The 27,865-nt window shown below is 44.9% G+C and overlaps 2 protein-coding genes across 7 annotated transcripts; both read left to right on the forward strand.

Annotated features, from left to right (window-relative positions):
* The first annotated feature begins 1,535 nt into the window (after positions 1-1,535).
* On the forward strand, positions 1,536-11,149 carry LOC129590942 (uncharacterized). Of its 6 annotated transcripts, none has more exons than XM_055486395.1 (4): positions 1,536-2,044; positions 2,691-3,093; positions 10,378-10,534; positions 10,683-11,149. In XM_055486395.1, exons 1-4 carry the CDS (start codon positions 2,042-2,044, stop codon positions 11,140-11,142), a joined length of 1,023 nt encoding a protein of 340 aa, XP_055342370.1. In that variant the 5' UTR covers positions 1,536-2,041; the 3' UTR covers positions 11,143-11,149. The 6 variants fall into 6 exon arrangements, with proteins under 6 accessions (XP_055342370.1, XP_055342371.1, XP_055342368.1 ...); XM_055486396.1 differs by having other exon boundaries at positions 1,536-1,839; XM_055486393.1 differs by lacking the exon at positions 1,536-2,044 and adding an exon at positions 9,344-9,959 and having other exon boundaries at positions 3,002-3,093.
* Positions 11,150-23,371: 12,222 nt separating this feature from the next.
* On the forward strand, positions 23,372-27,168 carry LOC129590926 (uncharacterized). Its single transcript, XM_055486373.1, has 2 exons — positions 23,372-23,687; positions 26,008-27,168. Exon 2 carries the CDS (start codon positions 26,014-26,016, stop codon positions 27,166-27,168), a length of 1,155 nt encoding a protein of 384 aa, XP_055342348.1. The 5' UTR covers positions 23,372-23,687; positions 26,008-26,013.
* Positions 27,169-27,865: the final 697 nt, after the last annotated feature.

The following is a 27,865-nucleotide window of genomic DNA, read 5'->3' on the forward strand; positions in this document are numbered from 1 at the left end:
CTAACTTCCAGGCTCGCGTGACGGTGCAATGACATCCATTGCTGTCAGTGTCGGGCATAATCTGGATAATAAGTTCGTACTCAACTTCGTAGTTACTAGTCAGAACAGCACACTCACACATGATGCACCGCTTAGACAACATTCATCCGCTTATTTACCGCTACTAGAATATGTACATAAAACTTTGTAATTATTTTCCACACCTTATTACAGAGTCACAGGCAAGCTGCCAAGAAAATCAACATCGGGCACATATCATTCCCGATCGGGCAGTCTAAAAGCTAAAAAGACGTCCTCGTTGCTTCTCATATATTGATATCGGTAAATGTTCCGAGCACTGACACAGTGACACTTCACTACATAAATATACCGACATACATAAATATCTATATGCATGCATTTTGAGGTAGCGAAACGTAAATATACATATAACATCATTAACATGTAACATCGTAAATATACACGTATGTATATACGACGATCTCTTATTTTGTTGTTGTCCGATCTACTACTTATTTATGGTTAGCCACTCAATTTTCCTGCGGTATTGTCGAAGTGAGATACCACAATTAAAATATGCACTTAACCTTACGCAAGTAACATGCGCTTTCCAAAACGTCTGGAGAAGCAGTATGCATGAAAGTTGCTGACTTTGTTCAGTTTCAAATTGTCAACTCTGGAAAGCAGCTTATGCCTCGATGAACCTGTGAATTTCTCTGCAATTTCCGCAGTTTTGTTCAGTGCGTAGAGCAGTGGAATGGGCTTCCGTGTCGTCTTAGATGACCTGACGTATAGGACCTGATCGATTACTGTGGTGTAATTACAGATAGCTTGCTGTAAAGGTTCTGAACACCAGGATCGGTCAGAGTCAGACGGTACTGCGCTGTTTTGAAGGACTTCTTCAAGAAACCAGACAAAAAAAAGGGGATATGAACGAAAATGTATCTAGTATGGATCATCTGATTCTGCCGTTCTCTCTCAAATTCCGCTCTCCAGCAACCTTAATTGGTGGTTAATTGAGTAAAATAACTTACGTAGAAACAAAACATGAAAAATGCCGGAAAAACATGAAAACTGTTTTAAAACAAAAAAGTGCCGGTATACATTTTAATAGTTTTATGCTCCCGGTTTGTCGGGGTACACGGGCATTGCGTAAATTAGAAGGAGCGGCTACGTAATTGTGTGTCTACTGTCTAGATTTTTACATCGTCGAACGCTGAGCTTCCACTGCTTGTACGTCCGGAAGACTTGAAGAACAAACGCAACTGACTACTTGTAAAGGAACAGCCCCATAGTATTAGTACAAGTACAGTATACATAGCTCGTGCTGTATATTGCGCTTAGGTGATTGCAGTGCAACGGGCCAACGGCTGCGAATGTGACAGACCGGAAGCCACCCAACAGCAACAGCGTGGGGATGAAGGGTCGAGCGTGCGCGGCGGGGTGGCGGTCAGGCGCGGGGTAAGCGTGCTGTTGCAACGCTAGCGACGCTCCGATTCGATTTGAAGACAGTGACACAAGAGCCGCTGTGAACATACTTATTTGAATCGCGCCTATGTATTCCATAAATTAATTTGTACATACCCTTGTATATACAGTAATAATAATAAAAGAGAAAGTCGCATTATGGTGGCCCTAGAGTGTTGAGTTAGACGCTGTGCGCCTTCCGCTTTCTAATTCCGTATTTTTCTTCTGATCATACTTGTGCTGTAGAGCTCGAGATCGCCGAGCAGTTGTGCAGTCATAATCGTGGACTTCCAAGCAAGTTTTCTTCAGTGTTCAGCTTTGACGGACTCGACGCACTGGACTTTTCTGCATTTACTTCCGATCACACTTACTGTACTAATCTGTATAATCCTGTATATATATCAGTAAATGACGATGAGTATACACAGCCCACAGTACAGTACGGCGTACGCTCAATGGACATGATTATATACAATAATCCACCTATAATATTATTATTACATCTGCGTTTTGTGCACTTTCTGGCTCTCGTATACATCGCAGCGCACTCATGCCTTGTTATACTTCATGATTCATGGTATGTCGAACTGTTTCAAAAGTGCATATTTACCTAATGGGCTTGCCCGGTACATAGCTCCAAATACGTGTACCTCCACGGGAACTTTCGCTGTCGCGCACTCCCAAGCACTTTTTTGCAATGCTTTGTGTTATTTCGTAGTCAGAGGATTTGTTCACGTAGGCGTGAAATCCGTTTTCGCGCGCAACATCTGGTTGCGGAGTTAACAGTATAGGCCCGATCAATCCTAGCTAAACTTCTCGAGAAAGATATCGCGAAATAAAATGTGAAAGTTGTACAAGTTTTTTCGAATTTTAAATAAATTTTAGATTTTTGAATTTTGACACATGCCAGAACACCGGATCGGTGTAAGAACGATCTTCATGGTTACGTCACGGTGCATTTATAATTACGTACAAAATCTGAAGGAGATCGGTCCGTATTGAGACTTTTGGCACTTCTCGTACAATACAATGCAAGTTATACAACTAGAAAAAGCTTGAGTGAAATTTAGTTAAATTAATTGCATTATGTACAAGTACAGTACATGTCAGTACTTGTGTATTTTTAGGCGTAGATCTATATAAGTAAAGTAAGAGTATCTATATATGACGTATAATGTGTGTAGAAAACAATTAATTATCGACAATTAATTGTATTGTTGCAGCTTGCAATGGATTGCAGGCTAGTTGATCCGGGATTTCGACGGCTTTGGGTTGGCGCAGAGGGGATCAGTTACCAAAATACGGTAGCGGTGCGGATATATGCAGGGACGGATGAGTGCTGGTTGGGATACATCCAGGATATTCGCGACGAGCACGTGCTGGTGGACTTTGCCAGCAGCCGGCCCGGGGCGGCTGCCCGCTACATTCACGCGTCACACGTGTGGCCGCTGCCGTGTCTGTCGCCGCATCCGGATCGGCCTTATACGTCGGTATTCGCGGCCCTCCGCGACCGCTACGACGAGCCATTTCGCTTCCGGCCGGCCACTGCCTTGCATTTCGATTGGGAGTGCAAAATGTGCTTCATCAACCTGTCCGCGGCCGGAGCAGATGCAGCAGCGGCGCCTGGTAATGCTAATCAAGCGAGCGAGCGAAGCGAGCGAAGCGTTTTTAATTTAAAATGTGTGACGTGACGAACCGGAGAGCCGGGTTCCCGGGGTCCAGGGGCGAAGCCCCTGGCCGGGGTTTGGGGCGGAGCCCCAATAAGCAGGGGGTGCGGGGGGCGCAGCCCCCCGCTGAAACAATTGAGAAGGTAGTTTAAAATTCAAAACCTAACCCGGTCCTTTTTGACGAACCCGCCATAGTAATGTACGGGGGGTCCGGAAATTTAGACCCGGTGCGGATTTTTTTAGCGACCCCCGGGTGGAGCGTTTTTGGGGAACCGTGACGTAAATTATAACCCGGTCATTATTGACGAACCCGCCGTAGTAATGTATGGGGGGTCCGGAAATTTAGACCCGGGCGGATTTTTTTCGCGACCCCCGGGTGGAGCGGTTTTGGGGAACCGTGACGTAAATTATAACCCGGTCATTATTGACGAACCCGCCGTAGTAATGAATGGGGGGTCCGGAAATTTAGACCCGGTGCGGATTTTTTTAGCGACCCCCGGTTGGAGCGGTTTTGGGGAACCGTGACGTAAATTATAACCCGGTCATTATTGACGAACCCGCCGTAGTAATTACGGGGGGACCGGAAGTTTATACCCGGGGCGGATTTTTTTCGCGACCCCCGGGTGGAGCGGTTTTGGGAAACCGTGACGTAAATTATAACCCGGTCAATATTGACGAACCCGCCGTAGTAATGTAGGGGGGTCCGGAAATTTAAACCCGGGGCGGATTTTTTTAGCGACCCCCGGGTGGAGCGGTTTTGGGGAACCGTGACGTAAATTATAACCCGGTCATTATTGACGAATCCGCCGTAGTAATGTACGGGAGGACCGGAAGTTTAGACCCGGGGCGGATTTTTTTCGCGACCCCCGGGTGGAGCGGTTTTGGGAAACCGTGACGTAAATTATAACCCGGTCAATATTGACGAACCCGCCGTAGTAATGTAGGGGGGTCCGGAAATTTAAACCCGGGGCGGATTTTTTTAGCGACCCCCGGGTGGAGCGGTTTTGGGGAACCGTGACGTAAATTATAACCCGGTCATTATTGACGAACCCGCCGTAGTAATGTACGGGGGGTCCGGAAATTTGGACCCGGGCCGGATTTTTTTAACGACCCCCGGGTGGAGCGGTTTTGGGGAACTGTGACGTTATCTATAACCCTTTCATTATTGACGATCCCGCCGTAGTAATGTACCGGGGGTACGAAAATTTGGACCCAGGGCTGATTTTTTCAGCGACTTCTGGGTGGAGAAGTACTGGGGAACGGTAACGTAAAATATAACCTGGTCATTATTGACGAACTCGCAGTGATATACGGGTGGTCGTAAAATTTGGACCCGGGAATTTTGCCCGCTGTAGGTTGTGGAGTGTTTTATGGTTACGGGTCCCGTAACAGGTAACTTTTACCGTGAAGAGCGCTTGCAAACATTTCTGTTTACTATCAGTAAAATTACCATAACCGCAGTACGTTACCCTAGACGAGGATTACTGTTACTATAACAGATTACTTTTTATGCAACGGGTTGTCATTACCGAATTTCTATAATAATTAATCCTTAGGGTAACGGGTTACCGTTACCGCAACCTGTTTTGTAATGGATTACTATGGCGGGATACTGTCATTGAAACCGTTACCGTAATGGAGTACCGTGCATGTTATTGTCACCGTTGTGGGTTTACGCAACCGTTGCTGCTACCCTTTACATGCTACCCTGCTACCCGAACAATCATTTAATTGTTGCTTAAATAAACTTAATGTAAAAATCCTGAAAAAAGCTAACCTGAAATGGAATTAGAATGACTAACGCTGACTGACGCCGTTATTCATCGAAGATGAACTACAGAAATTCGCGCTCACGAGGCTTGCAAGTTACAAATTTATTTAAAGGAGTACGCTTAGAAAGCGCACATTCGAGAATATTAAACAAAAAAGGATTCTAAGGCTTCTGAGTAATTTTTTGAAATAGTTTTGAAACGTTGCCATAGCAAAACATCTATTTAAGAAACCCAGCGAAGTCAGGAGTCATTACTACCATTACTAACATTAACACTGCATGTGTTACCTGCATTGCCGCTGTTGTTATTCATATTCTGATGGTTCATCGTTGCGCGTTACCGCTACCGGCGTTACCACTCAAACTAAGCGTTATCAGTAATAACTGTTACGTTTGCCAGACTGTAACAATGTACAGTAACTGAGTCTGTTTTTGATAGTGTATCATGTCTCGTTACTGTTGAAACTAAAGGCGTAGCCGAAGGCGACGCCAAAACGTGGCGCTAGCGAGCGCAGCAAAACAAGCGGAGCTGGAAGTAAAACAAAAGGGTTCTATGGTTCTGTTAATCTGAAGGTATGTGACTTTATTGGTCAAATCAAACTTAAGGCAAAATAAAAAAAGAAACAAGAATTACAACAAGAAAATTTCTTTCAGCTTATCAAGGCCTTCCATCGTGCCCAGTGCCCAGCACAGACGCCGCATTACCCCGTTGAACATCTATCGACAAACGCTGACGTTAAAACTCATGCGAGCGTGCTTCGCCGGTTTGCTGCTGAAATCTTTACCCCAGTTCGTTGGCAAATGCGATTGCTGACGGCCCCCACGGGCCCAGGGTTTCAAAGGCGATCGAAGCGAACAGGTAGCGGCCAACCAGGTACAAATTCAATCTGGATTTTTTATCCTCTGCTTGCACGGCGGCCGTTCCCGCTTTGATCGAGTTGGCTTTGACATGTATGGCGCAACCGTGTCTACACATGTCACGTCCCATGCTAGGCACAATCCACGTTTCCAGGCAAATGCCGTGCAGCCGTCCGGACGGCGCTCCGTGGTGTGAGAAGTACCACGAGGCTCCAGTTTTGCAGGCACGCCGGCAGATATACATGCTCGACAAATGATGCTATTTAATCCGCCGTGACGCGGGTGTCTTCCGGCGGAGAAGACACATGACAGCCCATGATGCCCGTAACCATCTACGCGTTTGAGACATTTGACGCAATCATGAGGTTCACAAATCGTGGCGCTAAGGCAAAGACCAACACTGATCATGAGTTCGTCGTCTCCCGGCAGGTTGCCGATGTGGGCGGAAAGTTGTGCGTTTAAACAGATGCCGGCTTCTGGCCTAGACTGGGCAAGCAGGCGTGCTGTGTTGACTTCATCGCCCTCGAACACCTGCAACAAAGTAGAAAGGGAAACGTTACATAAAGGCATGTCTCACGGCTTTCGAGACTTCCGGAACGCGGGTTCGGGAATTTCAACCTGACGGGCTTTCAGTTTCCAGGACTCCACTGCGCCGGCGACGTCGGTAATATCGTGGGTATGGAGCAGCGCGGACAGCAAACCGGAAACAGAATTGAATCGAAGTCAGGAAGGCTGGTAGGGATAATTCTTCTGACCGGCGGATGCCAATTCCATCTCTGCTAACTGGGAGTGTTACTTGACCCCAAGGCGGGAGTCGTTGTCGTTGTGGTCGTTGTGGTTGTGGTTGGTCCGTACGTTCGAGATTTTTCTTGCAGTTTCACTTAAGCTTTTTGTTACTGTAACGATACGGTCGCATAAACCGAAGGCAGAGCCAAAGGCGACGCCGAGCTGCGGCGCGAGCAAGCGCAGCGCAGCGAGCGGAGCAGCAAGTCAAACGAGCGGATTCTATTGTACTGCTGTTCTGAAGAGATTCTCCTTACAGTTCAGGTTAAACTTTTGTTACCGTGATGATACGGAAGTGGAAACCGAAGGCGGAGCCGAAGGCTACGCCGAGCTGTGGCGCGAGCAAGCGCAGCGCAGCGAGCGGAGCAGCAAGTAAAACAAGAAGATTCTATTGTCCTACTATTCCGAAGAGATTCTTCTTACAGTTCAGCTTAACCCTTTTGTTACATGATTATACGGTAGCAAACTACCGTTTCCACCGAAACCGAAGGCAAAGCCAAAGGCGATGCCGAGCTGCGGCGCGAGGGAGCGCAGCATAATGAGCGGAGGAGCAAATAAAACGAAAGGATTCTATTGCTCTTTTATTTAAAAGAGATTCTTCTTATAGTTCCGCTTGAACTTTTGTTACCGTGTTGATACAGAAGTCGAAACCGAAGGCGGAGAAAAAGCTACGCCGAGCTGCGGCGAAAGCAAGCGCAGCGCAGCGAGCAGCAACTAAAACAAAAGCATTCCGTTGTTCTTTTCATTAAAAAATTGTTTTTACGGACGAAATTTCCGTTGTCATTCTGAAATTTGCTAGCAAACTATTGTTTCGAGGAAAACCGAAGGCAAATCCGAGCGGCGCCGCAATTGAAGCATCAAATAGAACAATAGATTTATTTTTTCTATTTCAAAATTTTGTTGCAATCTGCATAGAAATTTAGATATCAATTTTGCAAATGAAACCGAATTATTTGATTGCTTGATCGAAGTTTCTCGCTTTGTGCAACAACACCCTATTTCAAACTTCAAAACAGTCTCATCCATAAAGGTTTGTATAAATCTAAATACATAAGTACAAATAAAATAAACCTCAGTGATTGAGAGTTTTGATTCTTTTGCGGAGAAAAAGAGAGGAGATCAGCGTTAAAGGTCATTACTTTTAAATACACCGGTGTTCACAGAAATTTAATGACGTGGCCTTGCCCTCACCAGAATTGCGTATAATAGGTAACTTTCAACACGGTAAGCAGGATGGTGAAATTCCCCGTTTTTGAAACGACTCTTACCAAAATTCACAAATGTTTAAGACTTTCATAAATTAATGTCGACATATTTTTTTGAAAATTACGCGATTCATGAACTTTATTGTAGACCAAAGATTCTGGCAAGCTTAGTCAAATCAACATCCAAGCACTAAAACACTTTTGCACCAGGTGGAGTTGAGTTAGTACGTCAAGACCAAAAACGACATTGGATTGCTAACCATTGTTTTATGCCTGAAATGGTCACTAGGTTTTCAACACCATGGTAAGTAAATATGAGTTACTCGACCGTTATGTTCCAGAATAAAATCGACCGAATTAAACTGAAAGATATAAAAATAACATGGCACCCTTTACCCAAGAAAGTGATCCAGTTGGGAATCGTTACTGCGTTATTGTTACCTACGTTGCTACTGCCCCCGGACATCGAATAAGCTGTTGAAACGATAAATCGTTTGCGTAATAAATCAAGCCAAACCAAGCTTTACGAAAAACATTTTCGTCTCTAAAACAGAAATCTGCGCCGGCGCTTCTCAGATCCTGTGTGGTTACATCGGCATACGCGGTTTGTGTAAATAAGTGTGCCAATTTATTCGCAGCTAAGACAATCTTTCCGTAAATTTGAAAATACTGAAATTTAAATGGCTTCCATGCGCCTAACAACTTGAAAGCAATGACCGGCATCCTAAAGTAAAGAATTTGGTGCGAAATTGACGGCAATGTGCGGTATGGTATTTATATTAGTAGTGCCGCGTCGCAGTTGCTTGCTTGGTCACATCTGATCATATAGCAGTCCATTTGTATCACCAGCGGGGTCGTTATTATCATTTATATCAGTATTATCATCATTGTCACGGAATGAGATGTCTCGAGGTGGCGGCATGCTCGTATCGCGTTGCGCCGCGTGCGGGAGTATGGAGAGACTACCGCTATCCACCAGTCTGCTAAACTCATGCCAGTCAATCACGCCGACTTTCCACTCAGCATTAAACTATTATAAGTAACCGCTTAAGCTGCTTATCGGCCAAAAAATCGGCTCTACAATGTCGAGCGTAACCGCAAACAATATTTTGGCCAATACACAGATCAGTAATTCCTTAGGCTTAGTTAGCTCATGGTTAGCCATCGTTTATTTTTTTTTCACGCAATTTTCAGCCAACAATAAACCATTTCATCTTACAAAATTCTGAATATAGTTTCTTGGAGCGCATGCACCAGCACGAAGCTCAAATAATATTATACTTTTTTTAACGGAATCAAAAATAGAAAACATTCACAAATATATTGTATCGGCATAATTCCGAAAAACGGCATAAAACTAATGATATCATATCGGCATCGTAGCGGTGGCAAAACTGATTTGAGCAGCTCTGCTCATAAGCCTTCCACAGCATATGAAACAGCTACAAAAAGCGTTTAGACTCTCAACTACTACTGTTGCAGTCTTACCCAACCGCGTCTTTACAAGAAAAAAGTTTACACGCTCGCTCGCTTGCACTAAGGGCGGTTACGACCTTTATACTAGTGCGATTGCCGTTGTCGACTGGTGTCAGATAATGAGCGGACTGCCGTTCGGCGAACCGCCGCTGCTGGCCAGACGGACCGGCCTGCTGTATACGCGCCATGAAATCCTCCTGAATCGGAACATGAACGCCACGACGCAGCGTATCTTCAGTGCATGCACAGCGGCCGACGCGTGCCAGTTGCTGGACAGCTTCCGGCAAGTGTACCGGGTGCAGCCGGCGGCGGCGCTGGCCGGGCGCGGGCCCGGGCCCGGGACGGAGGCGGATGAGGCGGCCATGGAGGAGAGTTGCCGCTTCCATCTGCGCATCGGCCCGGATCCGCATCGGTGCACGTTCATTGTCGTCGGCAGCCAGGCCGACACCGCCCACATGCACCGGACAGCGGCAGCACTGCACAAGATACTGGAGCAGTATGCTGCGTGCCGTGCCGGTCGCTTATCAAGCCACACGACTACGACTGCGTCGCACCAAACTCTTCTCAGTGAACGCTTCGCGCTGTCTGCCGGTGCGTCTGTTTTGCACCAAATTATATTTATACTTATCGTTACATCAGTTATACAGTTCCTATACAGTGGACGACAAAAAGAAGTTGATAAGGCGCGACTAGCTGAACACTGGCTGGCCGATTTCAACTTCGTCCTCCATTGTACGTACAATTCTATACAAATCGTACGAGTATACATACGGTACATGTGCATATGCGTTTCTATACAGTACATAATTTACGAGTAAATATGTACATAAATATATACAGATCCCAGTATGCTATACGGCGTTATTGTTACAATTGTCGTGCACAACAGAAAGAAGAGAGAAACAAACAAATTATCATAGCATGAATTATAGTCTATACTCTGTAGTAGGTGCTGTTCTACAACTGTGAATGGATATACAGATATATACATAGATATTCCGCATGTGCGTGCAAATTGTGAAGAACGAGTACGTACGTTTAGAAAATATCTCTATTATACGATTATATGTCATGATTTACAACCGACGTACACAGAAGAAAACTTACCTCGTGCCTCGTTTGTAATTTGAAGGATATACGCGTTGTATAGGTATCGGAAGCGGAAGCGGAAGTAACGGCAAACGGGTCATGGCTGCCAGTGCCGGCATAACTGGTGCTGCTGAGGCTAGTTTGCGCCGTCTGCCACTTGCACTCTTGACGGAGATCCTGGAAGATTTGGACCTGCATACGCAGGCGCACGCCATACGGTACAGTACAAGGAAGATATTGTAATGTACTGTAGCTACAGCTGAAGTACTGTATGTCTACATTATAAACTACAGTAGAGTACCGTAATAACTTGTATAGTATTTACTTAATTGTAAATTAATTTTTATCTGTCTCTCCATCCTGCAGAGTGTGTGCGTTGTGGCGAGCGATCCTGGGCGATCCGGGCACGACGCAGCACATCAGTGTCCTGACGGACAGTTTACACAGTACTACTACACGCTGCGGTGACCATAGTTACTGCTGTCGCTGCGCGATGCTGCTGAGCCGGGTCATCACGCCCAAAACGCGCAGTCTCAGCCTCATCGCACGCGGCCACGACTGGCCGGGGGAGCCGTTCAACTGGCACATCCTGTGTTATGTGCAGAAGTTATGGAAAGCTATGCGCCTCCAGCTGCCGTTCCTCGTACTGAAGGCCTTCTGCCTGGATTACATGCACCCGGAAATACTATTGGGCTTCGAAGACCATTGTGACCAACTGATCGTCGACGGACTGGAGATGCGCGGGACGCTGTTCAACGACATGCAGACAGCAGTTGAAGGCTGGCCGTTACCGGCTCACGAAATGCCCTTTATTAACGAACCCTGACCCGATTTCAATTTCGATCCCGACTCCCATCCGGCAGCGCATGTCCAGGCACAGCAGCTGTCCATTCTGGATGCAACGCTTATCTGCGTACCCCGGCTGATCTGCCGGTGGCAGCGGGACGGCCGGGAGCACTTCAGCCGGCGCTTCATGTGGGCCATGGACCGGGCCTTTCCCCCGGCCAGCGCCGCCGTGCTGGCCAAAGTGGCGGCTGTACACGCTCGCTGGTGCCACACCTTCGCCTACCCACACCAATGGATCGGCATCCGTTACTTCTTTAGCAGGCAAGTTTTAACGTTCATGTTCAATTATTTATTGTTATATATATACGACCATTTATTGCCAGTAGAGTATATACAATATATCTTATATATATGTATACGTATATACATACTTGATACTTTTATATATTGTATGTATGATTTATTTGCTGCAATTACGTATGGGTTTACTCATAATATTATGCAAAAAACTAGCGGAAAAAACAGTTTGTAAAAACAGTTGTTTTTAGTTGTAAAAAACAATTAAAAAATGTTGTTAACCACATCAGTGCAGCGAGCAAGCGCCATACCACTGGAAAATGGTAGTGGATTTGTGGAACTGAAAAAGCGCGACGTACACTCTTCGGGGCGTTAGACAAACTCCGCTATGGAGCGTGTAGTCTTGGCGAAGGCTTAATTGCATTTGCAGCAACTCGGGCTTCGTGCTCGCTGCAAACAATGTTTAATGGCGCAGTATACGTACGCGTATGATATCTATTGTATATATTAGAGCATACACGCGTCTATATAATTATATAGAAGACAACCTACTGCGTTTCTTTCATGGCAATGTCGCTAGCTGTCTTATGCTTTCCGGCTGCAGGTACAGCGGATTCCAGCCGGATGGCAGTCGGCATGCATACGCATGGGACGATGCCGGCTTGAGAAGTGTCGACATCCGCCAACTCAGCAACATGACACTGTGGGGCATCGCCGAGGTTTACAACGTATAAAAGCGGCTGTAGGGGACGCTGCCTGCTGGGACGCCGTGGCCAGCGCGCACGTGATGGCCATATCTCGGAAAGGCCTGCCGGTGTCGGCCGAGCTGGAGATCGTCAGCATGCCGGTGGCCATGGAGGAGTTCAACTGCCACGTCAGCCGCCAGGGGCAGGGCACCGCGATGGGCCGCAGTCGGACGCTCGGCCAGGAGCAGATCCAGCTCATGAAGGACATTCGCCGTCGCGGCAATTGAACAAGGCGGCCGCGCAGAACTGCCGCCGCCGGAAGGTGGTGATGCAGTGGTACTGACCTTTATGTTTCCGCGCGTGTTGATTGCGCTGATATCGATGGGATACGGTGTTGTGCTGTCTTCGCGTTGTGCAAATCAATTCTTTGGCATTAAAAGGCATTATTACTACTGCACTGGATAGCGGGAGCGGAATAGTTAGTGGGTGTTGAGCAGCTGAATGCACATTTTCATGTATAATAATTTTGAAACATGTACACCATGTGCATATGTGCAACTCGATCGAAAGCACTGTACAGTACTTGCAGATTCACGCTTTACATACAGTATTATCGACCGAAGCGTAGCGAAGGTCATCTATGTTCAGCGAATATGGAAAATCTGGTGTCCGTCCGTCGGTCACTGCCACTAAATGCACATGTGCGCAGTGGCCGTTTCTTTCAAATGCACACATGCGCCGTGGCCGTATATACTCCCGGCCTATGTAACTCGTGGTATCCGTCCGTCGGTCACCGCATATGAAAGTGAATAGATACAGTGGGCGTTTATACTCACGATACATATACAGTAACTTGTCGTGTATGTGCGTTGGTCACCGCCACCAAATGCACATATGGACAGTAGTATTTGTTACTGGATACACACAACTCACAAGCTCCGTGGCCGTTATACTAACGCCCCATGAACTTGGTGGTATCGTCCGTCACCGCACACAAAACGGAAAGGGCCCGGTGGCCGTTTATACACTCACGGCTTGTAATAGCCGTAGTATCATTTCTTTAGTTCCAGTCCCCTTTGGTTCCGGTGCGATATTTACTAACTGTAAAAATTGTCCTTATGCAGATGTTTTCCCAAAAATACTTTAGAATACTTGAGCCGCTCGATGATAAAGCACTACCTCGTACGGAAAAAAGTCACACGAAGCTCCATGTGCGATGTCTGTAATGTGTTACGTGTGCGGCGAAATAAAAAAAAACTACACCCGTTGCCATTTCTGTTACAGACAAAATTTAAAAAGTGTTGTCTAACAGTGCCTTTACGTAATACTGGCACAGCCATTCTCGGGCTCTGTAAAACGTCCGTCGTAATTTGTCCCAATTATGCTATCTAGGTTTTCAAAAATTTGCGACTGACCGGTAGAAATGAGCATCAAAAACTCTTACCAGACTCCCTATTGCCCCCTCACCTGACCATCGTTGAAGAGGCAACCTTCGGCAAGAACGATGAAATGAGAGTTCTGCACCGAAATCGTAATTTTTGAATTGCAATTGCCGTAATCTATTACTTTTACATATAAACATTCAAATTGCCGCCAGCGTTGACAGTGTATCACCAAGATAAAACAAAACATTCATCAAAAAATAATTCTTGTAATAGGAAAATTACTTAGAATGAATGAATTAGAATGAATTCAGCTAAATTATAAATATTAGTGAAAAGTCGCCATGTGTGTGTTGCTTTAGGGAACTTAATAATTTCTGAGATTCGAAATGTGATTCCAGCATGAAGAACTTCACTTTCACAGCTAAGGAAACTGTCCGGGAAAAATTTACGCAGTTGTAGGAGCAACGAGATGTCCGTATCTGTCTGGGCGGTTTTACCGGTTATGGATTTTGCTGTATGTTGTACGGGTTATAGTTTTTGATGCAACATCCATTTTACTAATTTGCTGCAGCTCTGCAGAAGATAAAGTATTGTAAACGGGTTCTAAATATGCTAATAATTGTAAACATCGCATAATGCAGTGGCACTGGAAACGACGACCTAAATATAAATCTATCTTATATTCCTGCTACGCTTCGGTCATGCAGTGCCCGCCAAGAGCGAGTGCACTTTTCTAGTAATTATAGCATCGGCAATAGCCAGTACCACCCGATTAACAAGAAATGCAAGCGCTGGTACACTACTTGCTAGTTAGAATCTAAACATTAAATTGTTAAAGAAAAAACCAAAGTCTCGGCCTTCTCTTGCGTTAAAAAGGTAAACGTACTCAAAAAAGCCGGAGAATTTCCTTTAACAGCTGCTAGACTAAAACGCTGTTGAAGAAAAGCGACCGAAAAAATTTTACGGCCCATGAAATGCAACAGGGCAAACACTTCCTTACAGATACACAATAAAATAGCTTTGCAGCGGCTGCTGATGCGGCAGCCGCCCAAGACGTGGGCGGCCGTGCGCTACGGGAGGGGGGGGGGGCGGTCAGCCGGATGCCGAAGCGCAGCTGCCGCCCGCGGTCCGTCTATTTGCAGGTAGCTGTCGCCGAGTGGGAGGGCGCAGGGCGACGCGGCGACCACCGATGAGCGTCGTGGCGAAATATTTCAACCGCGCCTGTCAATAAATTCAAAATTAGCATGAGTTGCTTTATGTAGAATCGAGACGTTGCAAATAATGTGCAATTCGAAAAGTGTCTAACGGAAGCAGCTTTGGAGTCCTGGTTACAGCAGACGCAGTGCGAAACCCCACCAGATTTTATTCGGAAATTTCAATACGAGGACATTTGGGTGCTGTGAACATACCCTGCACGATTAGGCTGCGATGAACAGCCGGCTAAATTAATGGCAGTCGATTGCCTCAACCGTGTATGCCATCCTGGGCGGCTGGCAAACCAGCCCGTAATGTTACGAAATTGGTCGCATCCACGGATTTTAAACAGATTTTCTCCATAGACTGGTATGCTAACTTCAGATGCGTGTCATTCTTGATTTTGAAAATGAAACTGTTCAAGTCATATACCAAACGGCAGAAAATTAATTTTCACGATTTTTGACACCAAACAAGTTGCAGTTTATGGCGTGAAAGACAAGTTATAGCTGTTTGAAGTTTCTCGTAGACACAGCATAGAATCGCCGCGTGGGACCCTTGATCGTGAATTGTATGCTAAGTCTACGAGAAAACTAAAATGGCTGTAACTTGTTTCATTTGCCACAAACCACAACTTCTTTGGTCTCAAAAATCGTGAAAATTAATTTTCTGTCGTTTGGTATATGACTTGAACAGTTTCATTTTCAAAATCAAGAATGACACGCATCTGAAGTTAGCATGCCAGTCTATGGAGAAAATCTGTTTAAAATCCGTGGATGCGACCAATTTCGTAACATTACGGGCTGGTTTGCCAGCCGCCCAGGATGGCATACACGGTTGAGGCAATCGACTGCCATTAATTTAGCCGGCTGTTCATCGCAGCCTAATCGTGCAGGGTATGTTCACAGCACCCAAATGTCCTCGTACGCGTGGGATGCGCCAATGATTGAGCGGGACATTTCCATGTTGATGTCGAGTACAGAAGGAAACGAACGTAACAGGGCTGTGTTGCTGGCTGCACTAAGCAAAGACTCGGGAGCCTGGTTGAATGCGTTGCCTGCTCCATGTCTGGGAACATTCCTTAGAGATGATGATGTCCGAATCGGTGTCGCATTGCGGTTTGGATTGCCAGTGGTAGTGGCGCACAACTGTATTGCATGCGGCAAGCAAGTGGAAACTAACGGACACCACGGGTTGTCCTGCAATAAGTCAACCAAAGGACGATGGGCGCGGCACCAAGAAATGAACAGTATTGCTAAAAATTGTTGCGAAAGCGCCGGTTTTCCCTGTCAACTAGAACCGACCGGCTTATCGAACAAGGACGGAAAAAGACCCGACGGGATGACGCTGATTCCAGTCCGCCATGGCAAACCACTGGTGTGGGATGTAACCAGTTGGTGCACGGTCGCAGACTCTCATGTCACCGGCAGCTCGAGGAAAGCTGGATACGTGGCTCAGCTCGCAGAGAATGCCAAGCGCCGGACATATTCATTTGTGGAAAATGGAAACTTTTTTTATCCTTTAGTGATTGAGACGTTGGGAGTATTTGGCCCCGCTTTCAGTGAATTGCTGCATTTCATGGGCCGTAAAATTCGAGACTTAACTGGAGAAGCGCGTTCTACTGCTTTCATTAAGCAACGTTTTAGTCTCGCCGTTGTAAAAGGAAATGCTACGGCAGTTTTGAGCACGTTACCTTTTAACCCACGAGAAGATCGAGATTTTGGTTGCTTTTTTAATGTTTAAATTTTAACTATTAAGTAGTGTACCGGCGCTTGCGGTTATTGTTATCGTGGTGGCTATTGCCCATTAAAGTATGTGCAATTAATACCGTACTCGCTTTCAGGTTTCTTGTTCCGTGTTTTTCTTCTGATGCATGTTTGTATGAGATTGTGGAGCAATAGTTCAGTAGATTGTCCTTCATGGACATCCAGGTTTTCTTCAGTGTTGAGTGTTGACGCACTCGACGCACTACCCTAGAGTAGGCTTTGCAGCATGCACTTACAGTAATTGTCAGTTGTTTCCATTGATGCTAGTTTGAGAACCTGAATCGAAGGATATATCTTCTGCTTGCAAGTTGCACTTATCGCAAAATGTATAGGTTACTTATTGTACAAGATATGAAACTGTTGCTCCGATTCAGCAAAGGTTGGCCGTGTAATTATCGTACGAATCGTACTTATCCTGTATATGCATTTTATATGATAATATTATGAGCATAGTTACAGTACCATGCGCTCTGAGGACTTATCCGTACTTGTAAATTCCTATTAACACTTCGTACACATCTGCATTTTTTTCTATACTGTTAAGCTCATGAAAGTTATGCAGCGCGCGGATCTATTTCTAAACATTCGTATTTCGTGGTATGTTTGTAATTTCGAAATGATCAGTCTTCTAGAGTAAGGAACTGCGAAATATGTCAACTGCTAAAAATCCAGAGCAGTTCGTCAAGATACATACCGTACTACAAGTCTTTCACTTTTATAGGAAACTTGGGACTGTATCGTGCAAACTGACTAAAACCACAGAGAAGTACTTCTAACTGGTAAAATTAACGTATGCACTGTAATGCACATATCGTACTTACTTGAAACGTCAGCCGAATACAGAAGCATGAAAGGTATAATAAAGGTCTAACGCACGGCATATAAAAATATCGTGTATTTCTTAACAAATCGTTTGATACATACCCTAACAGGAGATACATAGTTCTACGTGCAGATGGTATAGTTTTACTCAGATAGTAGTCTGTACTTGTGAGTTGTGGGTATGTAGCACATATCTGTGCATATATAACCATAGCCTATCGACAACATTTAATTGCTGAAGGCATCTGCAGTGGTTTGTTTGTTGTTGCAGCGTGAAATGGACTGCAGACTAGTGTTTCAGCGATTTCGACGGGCTGTGGTGGGCGCAGACGCGGTCAGCTACCAGAATACGGTGGCGGTGCGGATGCCGATGCACAGCGGGGCGGACGAGTGCTGGTTGGGATACATCCAGGATATTCGCGGTGACTACGTGCTGGTGGACTTTGACGCCCGCCGGGCCGGGGCGGCTGCGCGCTACATCCACGCGTCAGGCGTGTGGCCGCTGCCGTTGGTGTGGATGAATAAGCCGGCATGGGACGAGTGTCGCAACAGCAACAGGCCGCTATTCGCCGCTCTCCGCGACCACCACGACGGCCCCTTCCGCTTCCGGCCGGCCAGGGCCTTTCGTTTCGATGGCAAATGCAAAATGTACTTGATCATCAGCAAGGCGCGCGTGCCACCGCCGCGGCCGGGAAGCAGTGCGCCGGGTAGTGATGGACGTAGCGCTTCCGGTACAGCCGTTGACGTCGTCGACTGGTGCCAGGTTATCAGCCGGCTGCCGTTCGACGAGCCGCCGCTCTTGTCAAGAACGACCGGCATCCTCTATACCAAACACGAGATCCTCCTGCCCACCGTCGATCGCGACTTCCGGCTGGCCATAGCGAGCGACGCAGCCCACTTGATTGACCGATTTCGTACATTAGTCAACAGTGTACATACACGGCCGTGGATGCCGCCCGATATGGCTCAACACAGGGAGGACAACTGCCGTTTCCACCTGCGCATCGGGCCGGATCGGGATCGGTTCACGTTCATTGTCGTTGGCAGCCTCAGCTTGACAGCGGAAGCGTTGCAGCGGATACTGGAAGAATATTCCCAAAGCCGTGCAACAGCAGTCAGTCGGTTAGATATGTCCGGTCATACCGTTACAGACCACACTTCTCACCACCTCGCAGTCACGGGTGCGTTGGAAATTTACTGACTACATGTATATTATATATGTGTGATATATAAATATGTCATAATTATGTATCCATATACAGTACTTATAAATTTATATGTACTATGTATATCATGTGGCTGTGTCTCATTAAAAGGTGCTCGTCAATGTCTGTTAAAAGTTTAGGTGACGTTGTGCACATATATACAGATATAGTATACAATACCGTAACTGATCGTGAATATACTGATCGTCCGCTCGGTAATCTGCAGGATGTACAAATACGCGCGGCAGCTGCATCGGTACAATTAGTATCGCAAGCGGAAGTACGAGTAACAACGGCAAAAGAAGTAGCACTGATATGGCCGGCACAACTGGCACTGCTGCTGGTCTATCCATACAGATACGCCATCTGCCACTCATAATCTTGACCGAGATGCTGGACGGTTTGGATTTGTACACGCAGGCACAAGCCATACGGTAGGCACTAGCAGATTCCGGATATATATGTACTGCAGTATAATTATAATATGAATAATTATTAATAAAAAAATGACCTTTAATGGTGATCAATGCGTATCGAACCATGTAAAGCAAGAGTATCGGTTAGCACAAATTCTTAACTTCATTTCCGCTCAGCTATTATGCTTTTATACATGACTATTCAGCAGTAGTACTGTATCGTACTGTAGTAATAGCACGTATGTAAGTACGTACTACTGATAGATTGCTACAGTAGTAACTAGTAGTAGTATCGTAGTAAAAAATTGTAGCGTTCTTGTACAGCGTTCTAACTTCTACCACTATTTAAATATTTATAGCTATTACTGGTACTGTAATTTCGGCATACGGCAAACTTTTTTTGAAATACCGTATTACCGTATGCCGAAATTCAGTTCAGTATTAGCGGAACATGCGAGAACTTGCAAAAAGGCTCTTAGATGTTGTAAGTGCTGTTTATTATGCAGAGTGTGTGCGTTGTGGCAAATGATCCTGGGCGATCGGCGCACGACGCAGCACATCCGTGTCTTAAGCGAACATTTCCAAAGCACCCTCTGCCGCGCACACAAGTGCGGTGAGCATAGCTGCTACCGCTTAGCCATGGTGCTCAGCCGGACCATCACTTCCGCCACGCGCAGCATCACCATCGTCGGCCGCGCCCACGACTGGCAGGCGCAGCAATTCAACCGGCACATGGCGTTCTCTGTGATGAACATAGTGAAAGCCGCACGGATCCAGCTGCGCTTCCTCGTGCTGAAATCCTTCTGCGAGAGCGGCAGGATGATGCCCGAATTACTGGAGGACTTCCAGCGGCACTGCCAGCGCCTGATCATCGAGGGATGGGAGCTGCGCGATGACCTTTATAACGAGATGTTTCAGGAAACGCAGGACTTTCATCTCTTACCATCGGCGGAGCGGCGGTGCATCAACTACTTCCATCCACGTGCAGCGCCGCCCTCCGTGGTGGACGGGACGCCCATGTACATACCGCGACTAATCTATGACTGGCGGCGGGACGACTGGCAGCGCATCCGACGCCGGTTCGCGTGGGCCATGGACCGCTGCTTTCCCCCGGCCACCGTGCAGGTGCACGCCCATGTGGCGGCGGTGCACACGCGCTGGTGCCACACGCTGGCCTACCCTCGGGAATGGCACTCCATCCGCTGCTTCCTCAACAGGCAAGCTCGCTTGACAGCGCTACATATATATACGCTACCAGTAGATAATTACGCAGTTACGCAGCGAGTTGATAATTACGCAGACCGAGCAGGTACAGTGTATTGTACTGTACATACTGTATATAAAGAAATGCATATATATATATATATATATATATATATATATAGATTTAATGATTTATCTATATTTAAATTTCTTTATATAGTTATATCTGTATATATATTTCTTTATATAGGTACACTGTACTGATCGGTCTACCTATATATATCTAAATATATATATATATTTATTAATATTTTAGAGTTTATGGTTTAATATTATAATTATACCGTATAAAGGTTATAATGTATGGTATGGTAGTAGTTTGTTTAATTAATTTGCTGCCATTTTATTTTTGAATGCCTGCTGGCTGCTGCAGATTCAGCGGGTTCCAGCCGGATGGCAGTCCGCAAATATGGGACCATGTCGATTTGAGAAGTATTCATCTCGACCAACTCAGCAAACTGGCATTGTGGGGAATCGCGGAGATATTTATGGTTTAATTACGAGTGTTAATGTGTTACGTATCTACAGTATTATCGCACTTGCGCACGTCATGCCTCTGAAGATAAGTAATCAATAATGCACAGTTGTCAGTTACAAGCAGTGATACATTTGAAATTTTATTGAAATGGTTTAATCTCTCAATATGTATACAGCGAGCTTCGCTCAATGATACCAATCAAATGAAGAATTTGTCCCAATTTACATGAGAAGGGACAGAATTTATTACTGATCAATGGATAAAATTTGATAATGTCTTGTATCTGCTTTTGCCGACAGTGACTTAGAAGTGATTTTCTTAGAAGTTTCCCATTAACTCTGTGGGCGCGTTGAAAATAAAATTTAAAAAAGAAATTGTAACTACCGCTTCACGGCGGCAGAATTATTGACAAGCAGGCCGCAACAGCACCTTCTTCGTTGCTTTCACACTCGTGTCGTTATTGATTATCGTTATTAATTTTTATCAGCCGGAAATTTCTTCAGGTCGGATAATATTAAATTTCGAATTTAAATCGTTTGAAGCGCATAATATTAATTATTATATTTCACACAAAGTAGTCATTTAAACTGCATATAAAACTGCAGATTAATTCATTTAATTGCATGGTTAAATTATAATCGCACACCTGTGAAATTAAACTGCGAATTAAAACTGCCAATTAAATTGTATACAAATAACTATCTGAATTGCAAAGTAAATCTGTATTAGTTTTAATTGCACACCAGTTAATGTCTGCCAAAATTCTCCAACACCAACAGATTTTATTCGGAAGTTCGTAGTGCGGTCAGCCTTAGAAAATGTCTGAAGTGTCGTGAGAGTGTCCCATGCTTTCTGGACGTGTCGGAAAGCCTCCGTACGTCGGAAGTTCGTCAGTGTCGGCCTCTAACTTCCAGGCTCGCGCGGCGGTGATGACATCCATTGCTGTCAGTGTCGGGCATAATCTGGATAATAAGTTCGTAGTTACTAGTCAGAACTAGAGACCGAAAACAGTACTAAATTTGTGTACGGCTACGTACGGTTTTGCTTACGGCTCCTACGGGTACGGTACGGTTACGGCAAAAATAACCGGATTGACCGTACCGTATACCGTATACGGCAGTACCGTATACGGCAAGCCCATTGTAAAGTCGTGTTTTTGGCTTACGGTTACGGTACGGCAGTTATTTGCCTACGGTACGGCAGTTATTTGCCGTAGTCTTTTCCTATACGGTTACGTACGGCAGACCGTACAGTATGCCGTATACGGCAGTACAGTACTACTGTTTTCGGTCTCTAGTCAGAACAGCACACTCACACATGATGCACCGCTTAGACAACATTCATCCGCTTATTTACCGCTACTAGAATATGTACATAAAACTTTGTAATTATTTTCCACACCTTATTACAGAGTCACAGGCAAGCTGCCAAGAAAATCAACATCGGGCACATATCATTCCCGATCGGGCAGTCTAAAAGCTAAAAAGACGTCCTCGTTGTCTCTCATATATTGATATCGGTAAATGTTCCGAGCACTGACACAGTGACACTTCACTACATAAATATACCGACATACATAAATATCTATATGCATGCATTTTGAGGTAGCGAAACGTAAATATACATATAACATCATTAACATGTGACATCGTAAATATACACGTATGTATATACGACGATCTCTTATTTTGTTGTTGTCCGATCTACTACTTATTTATGGTTAGCCACTCAATTTTCCTGCGGTATTGTCGAAGTGAGATACCACAACTGCAAAATGCACTTAACCTTACGCAAGTAACATGCGCTTTCCAAAACGTCTGGAGAAGCAGTATGCATGAAAGTTGCTGACTAGTTGTTCAGTTTCAAACTGTCAACTCTGGAAAGCAGCTTATGCCTCGATGAACCTGTGAATTTCTCTGCAATTGCCGCAGTTTTGTTCAGTGCGTAGAGCACTGGAAGGGGCTTCCGTGTCGTCTTAGATGACCTGACGTACAGTATAGGACCTGATCAGTTAGTGTAATTACAGATAGTTTGATGTAAAGGTTCTGAACATCAGGATCGGTCAGAGTCAGACGGTACTGCGCTGTTTTGAAGGACTTGTTCAAGAAACCAGCCGAAAACAATTAAGGGGAAAAAGGGGCGACAATTTATCTAATAGAGTCCTCTGATTCTCCAGTCCTCTCTAATTCTGCTTTCCAGCAACCTTAGTGGTTACTTGAGTAGAAATAAATTACGTAAAAAACAATAAAGTGCCGGAAACAGCATCAAAAGTGTAATATTTAAAAACTTGTATGCGCCCGGTGACCGGTCTGTCGGGTACACGGGCATTTCGTAAATTAGATCGAAGGAGCGGCGGGCGGCACGGTGTGAGTCTAAATTTTTGCATCGTCGAGCGCTGAGCTTCCACTGCTTGTACATTGTACGTGCGGAAGACTTAAAGAACAAACGTAACTAACTGCATGTACTTGTAAAGGAACAACGTTAAGTCCACCGTATTAGTACAAGTACAGTAATAGCTCGTGCTGTGCTGTATATTGCGCTGCCGTTTTGGCAGTGCAACGGGCCAACGGCTGCGAATGTGACAGACCAAAAGCCACCCAACAGCAACAGCGTGGGGATGAAGGGTCGAGCGTGCGCGGCGGGGTGGCGGTCAGGCGCGGGGTAAGCGTGCTGTTGCAACGCTAGCGACGCTCCGATTCGATTTGAAGACAGTGACACAAGAGCCGCTGTGAACATACTTATTTGAATCGCGCCTACAGTATGTATTCCATAAATTAATTTGTACTTACCCTTTTATATACAATAATACTGTAATAATAATAAAGAAAGTCGCATTATGGTCGCCCTAGAGTGTTGAGTTAGACGCTGTACAAGTACGCCTTCCGGTGTTGGAATGCGTAGTGTTCTTCTGATCATACTGGCACAGATACTGTAGAGCTGGAGATCGCTGAGCAGTTGTGCAGTCATAATCGGGGACTTGCCAGTTTTTCTTCACTGCTCAGCTTTGACGGACTCGACGCACTGGGCTTTGCTGCATTTACTTCTGACTTACTGTACTAATCTTTATGATCCCGTATGTATATGAGTATACACAGAACACTACGCTCAATGGACATAATCAATAATTATCATTTATTATAGTGTAATAACTATAATAATTGTTATTATTGCTATATGCACATCTGCATAATTATTGCAGATATTGTACATTTGTGTACTTTGTGGTTCGGGTATACGTCGCAGCGTATCTGTACGGATGCCTTTTATATACATTTCTGATTCATGGTATGTTGAACTATGTTGGCAACTTGTACTGTAAATGGTCAGACTTTTAGATTTCAAGAAAACTGTAAAGGTAAACTGCTAAAAATCAAGAACAGTTCGTCGAGGTTTCCACTGCACGGGACCACAGCATATCTGTATATAGTCTGCACTCAACGCTTCCCAGAACACTGATACAAGTACTTCACAGTTCACCCTGCAGCGCTGCATGATTGCATCAAAAACTGTGTCGCATGAACAAATTTGTGCGAATTTATACATTTACATATAAGTGTTTCTAATACTGTATAAATAATACTGTATAAGTATCGGTCGCGCTAGCGCGCGACCATTTGTGTTCGAGGTATGGAAAAATGAAAGAAATACAGTGCAAAATACACTTGTACAGCAATAAAAACGAGTTTGAGAACTATTTCAAATATAAAACCCCAGCGAAGCCAGCTACGAAAATATTATAAATATGTGACAATGCGGACAGTTTTCAAGCTTTCCGCTTAAATTTGACCAGTTTTATAAAAACTGAAAGCCTCCGTAATTTTTTTTGTTTGCCTTTTTCACGGTTCTTTTTCCCGTTTTTAATGTAACTTTATATTGTCGATTCTAACGAACTGAAAACCTGTATTTTTTGGTACGACAGATAATATTTAAACGGTGATAAAATGGATAGAGTGGGATCATTTACACGATGTCCATAAAAAACCGTTAAGCCGATATTTCAGCGCAGAATTAATGGAAACTTGTGGGAAACGATTAACGGTTGCCCAAGGTGACCTCGCAGGCTGCATGTAAGATTGCGAGATTTTCAGCCTTCAGTCAAGCTCTACTAAAATAAAATAATACATATGTTATATTCGATTTCGAGCTTAGTGAATACCCAAGCTACCGCCAGTATTACAGAGCAACGTAGGTTAGGGAATGCCCAAGCTACCACCAGAATTACAGAGCCGCTACGTGAGTGAATACGGTAAACAGGCCGCGGGCCGGCTTTTAGATATTTAAAAATTACATATAAATTAGACAATTTAAACCGTGGGATATTGAGATACTGAGATTTCTAGATATTTTTAAAATTTTGAAACTCTGGAGGCTCAGAAAATTAGAGGTAACGGCCCCGCTGCGCGGGGCCGAGTCGAAATATTTAGAAATTATGGAAATGTAAAAGTTTTGGAGCCGACTTTGAATAAATTTACAGTTATTTTGAGGTATTCAAACGCATTTAAAAACATCTTAAAGGTTTCAAGAATTTAAAAAAGTAAATTTAAAAGTTCGATGTAATTGACAATTTTAAATAACTATTGTTTAGGTTGCTAAGTTGCAAAACCTGTATTTGCTCATTCGAGACGTTTCCAGAATTTACTGGAAATTTCTATGAATTTTGAACGCTAAGTACTGAAAGTTTAAAAGGGTTTTGAAAGCTTTCCGAAAACCAAAATTTTTTTCCAAGCAGCAGGTAGGAAGCTTTGGGAGATGCTGGATTTTATAAAACTATCAAAAGCTTCACAAACGGAATCTCGAATTAGGAGATATTTTCCAAAACCAACAACCTTTAAGTACTAACAACCTTTAAGTACTACAACTTCTAAAAATTTTTTTAGACCTTCTCCAAAACTTAAGATTTTTTTAAATATAAAGGTAGGAACGTTTGTGCGATGCTCTATTTTTTAAAATCATCAACTTATTGAAAAACTCAGTCTTGATTTAGGAGATAATTTCCAAAAAATAAGGACGTAAGGATATATGAATCTATTGATAAATGTTTCTAATACTACAATGCTCGTGCTTCTCGTACAAATTTACAATGCAAGTTAGACAACCAGAAAAAGCTGGAGTGAGATTCAGTTAAATTGGCTGGCCGGGAATGATATGTGCCCGGTGTTGTTTTCCTGGCACCTTGGCTGTGACTTTGATAGTCCACATATTTAAAAAAATTTAGTTAACCATTTACTTACTTTATGTACGTGCTGTTAACGATAACTAGGAACGTACTGTAAATTAAACAGCAATTTAATTGTATACTTGCATGCTGCAAGACTTGTGTAGAAAAATATGCGTGACAAACTACGTATATGTGTGTGGAAAACAGTTATGGACAATTAATTTGCTTGTTGCAGCTTACAATGGATTGCAGGCTGGTTAATCCGGGATTTCGACGGCTTTGGGTTGGCGCAGAGGGGATCAGTTACCAAAATACGGTAGCGGTGCGGGTGCATACAGCTGGTACTGCCGGGCAGGAGGAGTGCTGGTTGGGATACATCCAGGATATTCGCGACGAGCACGTGCTGGTGGACTTTGCCAGCAGCCGGCCCGGGGCGGCTGCACGCTACATCCACGCGTCACACGTGTGGCCGCTGCCGTTTCTGTCGCCGGATCCGGATCGGCCTTATACGTCGGTATTCGCGGCCCTCCGCGACCGCTACGACGAGCCGTTTCGCTTCCGGCCGGCCACTGCCTTGCATTTCGATTGGGAGTGCAAAATGTGCTTCATCAACCTGTCCGCGGCCGGAGCAGATGCAGCAGCGGCGCCTGCAGCTGGTAATGCTAATGCGATGGCCGTTGTCGACTGGTGTCAGATAATGAGCGAGCTGCCATTCGGCCAACCACCGCTGCTGGCAAGAACGACCGGCCTGCTTTATACCCGCCATGAAATCCTCCTGAATATGAATATTCATGCCACGGCGCAATGTGTTTTCAACATACGCACAGCGGCCGACGCGTGCCAGTTGCTGGACAGCTTCCGGCAAGGGTACCGGGTGCAGCCGGCGGCGGCGCTGGCCGGGCGCGGGCCCGGGCCCGGGCCCGCGACGGAGGCGGATGAGGCGGCCATGGAGGAGAGTTGCCGCTTCCATCTGCGCATCGGGCCGGATCCGCAGCGGTGCACGTTCATTGTCGCCGGCAACCAGACCGACACCGCCAGCATGGACCGGACAGCGGCAGCACTACACAAGATACTGGAGCAGTATGCTGCGTGCCGTGCCGGTCGCTTATCAAGCCACACGACTACGACTTCGTCGCACCAGACTCTTCACAATGAACGCTTCGCGCTGTCTGCAGGTGCGTCTGTTTTGCACCAAATTATATTTATACTTACATCAGTTATACAGTTCCTATACAGTGGACGACAAAAAGAAGTTGATAAGGCGCGACTAGCTGAACACTGGCCGGCCGATTTCAACTTTTTTTCGTCCTCCATTGTACGTACAATTCTATACAAATCGTACGAGTATACATACGGTACATGTGCATATCTGTATGCGTATCTATACAGTACATAATTTACGAGTAAATATGTACATAAATATATACAGATCCCAGTATGCTATACGGCGTTATTGTTACAATTGTCGTGCACAACAGAAAGAAGAGAGAAACAAACAAATTATCATAGCATGAATTATAGTCTATACTCTGTAGTAGGTGCTGTTCTACAACTGTGAATGGATATACAGATATATACATAGATATTCCGCATGTGCGTGCAAATTGTGAAGAACGAGTACGTACGTTTAGAAAATATCCTATATATTAATAAAATAAGCCTTAGCGAATTCCATTTCTGTCACCCTTTTTTGAGCGATCCACTGAACCAAACTTTGATGTCTATATGTCATTCAATAGCCGCGAGTTTGCAGATTTGCAGAAACCAGTTAGTTTTTTGAAAGTATGTGAAGTTTTAGAGAAAATCTTAAAAGAACTTAACATACAAAGTCTACGGGAAAAGTGCAGAACCCACCACTGCAAACCCACCCAAGCCACCACTGTCACGAACAGCACAGGAAAAGACATCTACACTTGATGGAACTTTGGTGTCCGTTAGTTATCGGACTGCCTTTAGTTCATAAGATTTTTATTAAGAGTTAGTTTTAAAATATGTAGGCTCGGAAAGTGATGTTTCTTAAAGACTGAACATGCAGAATCTCCTGGAAAGTGGGAGCGACCCAAATTCCAAAGATAAAGTAGTTGCCTTTCGCA

Source organism: Paramacrobiotus metropolitanus, unplaced genomic scaffold (genome assembly GCF_019649055.1).
Source record: "Paramacrobiotus metropolitanus isolate TYO unplaced genomic scaffold, Prichtersi_v1.0 Parri_scaffold0000043, whole genome shotgun sequence".
In the NCBI taxonomy this organism is placed as follows: domain Eukaryota; kingdom Metazoa; phylum Tardigrada; class Eutardigrada; order Parachela; family Macrobiotidae; genus Paramacrobiotus; species Paramacrobiotus metropolitanus.

Excerpts from the sequence above, each read along its gene's own strand:
- LOC129590926 (XM_055486373.1), top strand. The coding sequence starts at position 26,014 with ATGGATTGCAGGCTGGTTAATCCGGGATTTCGACGGCTTTGGGTTGGC.
- LOC129590942 (XM_055486391.1), top strand. The coding sequence starts at position 9,185 with ATGAAACAGCTACAAAAAGCGTTTAGACTCTCAACTACTACTGTTGCA. Across the intron at positions 9,960-10,377 it reads TTTCAACTTCGTCCTCCATT|GTATCGGAAGCGGAAGCGGA; the intron begins GTACGTACAATT and ends CGCGTTGTATAG. Across the intron at positions 10,535-10,682 it reads ACGCAGGCGCACGCCATACG|AGTGTGTGCGTTGTGGCGAG; the intron begins GTACAGTACAAG and ends TCCATCCTGCAG.